Below are 4,561 nucleotides of genomic sequence, written 5' to 3'. Positions count from 1 at the left end.
TTATTCCCCCACTACATTATGTCTTGTCCCCCACTATATTAAACAATTATATCACCTCCCCACTAACTTATGTATTGTCCCCCATAATGTACTATTTTAATATTGTTAATGCCTAGTGGACAGATCACTTAGATTAAATAATTGTTCAAATGTTCAATTCCAAAAATACCCCTCCGACCTTACTGAAATTACCATTTTACCCCTGAACGTACTGCAATTTACCAATCTACCCCCATCGCTATAACCAATTCACCTAATCAATTCCAACCAAAATACAACAAATATAATCAATTTCTAAACAAATTCAAACAACAAATCCCATGAACACAGATTGAACAACATCAAATTAATGGGAATAAGTTAACCATATTGGGAACCAATCCTGGTTAACTTAGACAAAAATGAATGAGCAAGGAGACAACAATATTAACAACAAAGACACATGATTCAAACTAAATCAAAAAATTAAAAACCAAAACATAAACTCACATTAAATCACTGGATTAGAAATGAAGTTCAAACCTAAATGAACATGAATTAAATCTATATTAAACAACAAACATGACGGATTCAAACGATTTAAACTAACACTCTTCTATATTAAAACTAAATCCTTTTAAATTAATAAAACAAACTAAAGAAATAATTAATTGAAATTCAACTTAAATCTAAAAACATTATAATTACTAACAATTTCTACCTAAAAATAAACAAGAAAAATGAAACAAACTAAAGAAAAAATAAGAAAAACGATAAACACGAATTGGTTAAACCAACTAACCGGATCGGAACGACAATGAACTTGAACGAAAACAAATCTGCCCGGAAACAATTATCGCACCAAAATAACTCGACGCCGAAGACGACCACGAACGGACGATCAAAGAAGATGGTCGTTTGGTATCATTTTGAAAACGAGACAGTGGCAGCCCGTCAAAGAAGATGGACGAAGCAGAAGACAGCAGCACCCCGGAGAAACAGTAGTTGCTGCTGCGTGGCCAAGCTGGAGGTCGACTGGGCAGTTACGGAGGCAGTGAAACAGCAGCAACTGCTACTGCGGGACATGGAGCTCGACGAGGCAGCTGGAGGTGAAGCAGAAGCTCGTCGAGGTAGTTGGAGGTCGACTGAGCAGTGTTGACGATGGGTTGTTCGACTGAAGGAGACGACAAAGAAGTAGCAACCATGGGTTCTGTTTGGACGTAGCAGAAGCAGTAGAAGCGAGGTGCTAGGGTGCATGGTCGTCGAGGAAGGCAGCCATGGGAGATCGAGCTCGAGCTCGACGACCAAGAAGAAAGCAACTTGCTTGGCTTTTTGTTTAGAGCTGCCTCGTGTAAAGAGGAAGATGATGGTGGTGGTTTGGTGTTGTCCATGGCTGGACGTAGCAGAAGGCAGCCATGGAAGCTCGAGCTGGAGGTCGTGAGGATGATGAAGAAGATGAAGCAGAGGGATCGTTCATGGTGGTCGACGAAGAAGATGAAGCAGTCCGCTTGGCTTTTGGTTTGGATCTGTGTATGTGTGTGCTCGTGTCGAAGAAGATGATGCAAGGGCAGCCATGGGAGGGGGGCTTGGAAGCTTGGAGAAGATGGAGAGAAAGAGAGGGGGCAGATGGGTTTAGTCTTAGGGTTAGGAAAATGAAATGAAGATTAGGAGGGATTAGTTTATTTGGGGTTATAGGGCGGACCGGGTCGGGTCGACCCGGTGGGTCTTTGCGTTGGATAAGGGGTTATTTAGTTTGGGTAGAGGCCCAATTCTGATTTTTCTTTATTTTTTGCTCTTTTCTTTTACTTTCTAATTTAATAAAACTAAAATTCTAAATTAAGTTATAAACTAAATTAACTTATCAAAAATACTAACTAATTCCTAGCAACATTTATCATACAAAATTAAACACCAATTAAAATAAAATTGCACAATTTGACATTGAATGCTAAAAATGCAAACGATGCATAGTTTTGTAATTTTCATTCTTGTAAAACAAACTTAATTATTCCTAATTGTAGAATTAAATCCTAAATGCAAATACGACATATTTTTGTATTTTTTTATTAATTTTGACAAATAAACATGCATGGACAAATACAAATAATTATCCTAAAATGTCGCAGAAATTCTCAAAATTGCACACAAAGGAAAATCATTTTATTTTGAATTTTTTGGGAGTAATTCTTTCATAGGGCAAAAATCACGTGCTTACAGTATGCATCTTCCACTGAGCATGGAAGTACTTGGTATTTGCATCTCCATGTTGAATCCAAGTAGCTCTAGACTTTTGCTTCAACACCTGCTCCTCAATGTCACTCCATTTCTCCACTTCTAACAAAGCTTCCTTTTCTTGTTCTATGCATTCTTGCCTTAAAGGCTGCAGAGACAGTTGATGCTAAACCAGTTCCAACTTCTGCTTTGCTTGAGTCAGTTTCTGCTGATAAGATGTCATATAGTTGTTCAAGCCTCTCAATGCCACCTTCAGTCTTCTGAGATTATACCATGTCCTTGCATTTCCTATATCTCTATCATTCTGCACCCATACTTCTTTCACTATCATTGTAAATTCAGGATGGTGAAGAACAGTATGGTACAACCTAAATGGTCTAGGATGCAAGTGTTGTTGAATCATACCAGACTGGCAATTCATCAGTATAGGAGTATGATCAGAGACACCATGGTTCAAATATTTTGCCTCAATGTGCCCATTGTTCATCATCCAATTGAAATTCCCAAAGCCCAATCTATCTTGTTATATACCCTTGCATTTTCATCCCTTTTATTGCACCACGTATAATACCATCCTGTGTTTTTCAAGGGAGTGAACTGCAGTTTATCCAAGAACTCCTTAAATCCTTGTACCTCTGCCCGTGTTATAGGAGCTCCAATTCTATCATCTATTTGTAAGACATTGTTAAAATCACTACTAATTAGCCAGTCACTTGTGATATTAGAACCTATACCAATAAGCTTCTCCCATAACTGTTGCCTTGAGTTCAATTCATTATAAGCATATACAACAGTGAAAAGCCATTTCTTCTGACTAATTTGTTCTTCCACTTCACAATGAACAAACTGTGAATCTACCATAAGAATCTGAATGTGAATATGAGGCTTCCACAATAATCAAATTCTCCCATTATATGCACAGTTATAGTTATACTGTACTTTTCAGTCCTTAACTATCTTCTGGGTTATTCTTTTTGCCTTGTTCTCTTTCACCCTTATCTCAACTAGTCTCATTACCTCTACCTTATACTTTTTCAGAAAGAGCACCAACTCCTTCTGTTTAAAGGGCCTGTTCAGCCCTTTAATATTCCAAGTACTGACTATTATGGAGGTGTAGGATGGAGCTGTCCACCCTGCCCATTATCAGTTGAAATACCACCCTAATTCAGAATCTCAAATCTATTTGTGGTATCAATTTGACTAGTAGAACAACTTTGTTCCTCCATAGTAGACACAACCACTCTCTTCTCATATCTTCTCTCATTCCTTATTACTTCTGAGAGTGTTGGGAATTCATTCCTATCTAGCTGCCTTCCTTCCATTTGTGAGCCTACTGCATTTTCCTCAGTTACAACCTCCTTTGTAGCATCAACTATTTGCTCTTCAACTGTTGGAACATTCACCTCTTTTGCTACCCATTTTGTTTCCATTTTTTTCCCTTCTTTTGCCCCTTCTCTTCCTTCTGTTCTGTTATACAAATGCTCCATTTGTCTCTTTTTCCTTGCCCTGTCTGCATTCCTCAGTGGTATGCCCAACTTTTTCACAATCCATACAAAATTTAGGCTTCCAATCATACTCTATGATTTGATAAATAACTCATACTGGTGTATGAATTTCAATATCACTTCGTAGAGGATGAGAAATATCTATTTCTACAAGGACTCTGGCAAATGAAATTCTATCCATCTCAGTAGTGTATAAGTCTGTATACATTGGCCTTCCTACTACACTTGCCAATTTGCTTAGAGCCTCAGCTGGCCAATGTCCCACTGGCAAATTTGGGAATCTTACCCACAATGGAATCACATTCAAACACTTCGGATCAAAGACAAAATCAAGTGACCAATTCTTCAAAATAAATGGCTTATTATGAAAAATGTAAGGACCTAGTTGCATGACTTTATCCCTATCTTCAAGTGAATCAAATGTAAATATGTAATAGCCATCATCATGGTATAAGATTTTTGGAGTATTAACAAAATCCCACACATTTTCAACATAGTTCTCCATAGATTTGAAATATGGATTTTCGCCTAGCACGTACCCAATGAGTGAGTTATTCCAATAATTCTGTTATTCCTTTATGTCTTCCTCTACAATTGTTACTACAATTGTATCTTCCTGCAGATCTGGTGGAATATATGTGAGAACTTTCCCCATTTGAGAGCTATGATTCCTCTTATAAGGCTTCACCTCACATATTCTGTTTTCATGTTCCATTGGTTCCTGTTCCATTGGTACTGGTTCCCGAGTCATAAATGAAGAATGTACCGTAGATTTTGTTAGATCAGAAAATTGGAGCCGGCGTGGGATCTCTTCTCCTGTTCTTCGCGCATCTCGTTTCCCATCT

At 37.9% G+C, this 4,561-nt stretch overlaps 1 protein-coding gene across 1 annotated transcript; it reads right to left on the bottom strand.

The window, feature by feature from the left end:
• Positions 1-3,807: 3,807 nt before the first annotated feature.
• LOC142166022 (uncharacterized) lies at positions 3,808-4,221 on the bottom strand. The gene has a single exon (XM_075224424.1). It carries the CDS (start codon positions 4,219-4,221, stop codon positions 3,808-3,810), a length of 414 nt encoding a protein of 137 aa, XP_075080525.1.
• Between the last annotated feature and the right edge of the window lie 340 nt (positions 4,222-4,561).

This window comes from Nicotiana tabacum, chromosome 11 (assembly GCF_000715075.1).
Source record: "Nicotiana tabacum cultivar K326 chromosome 11, ASM71507v2, whole genome shotgun sequence".
Classification (NCBI taxonomy): domain Eukaryota; kingdom Viridiplantae; phylum Streptophyta; class Magnoliopsida; order Solanales; family Solanaceae; genus Nicotiana; species Nicotiana tabacum.
This window is presented reverse-complemented; position numbering and strand designations above follow the sequence as displayed.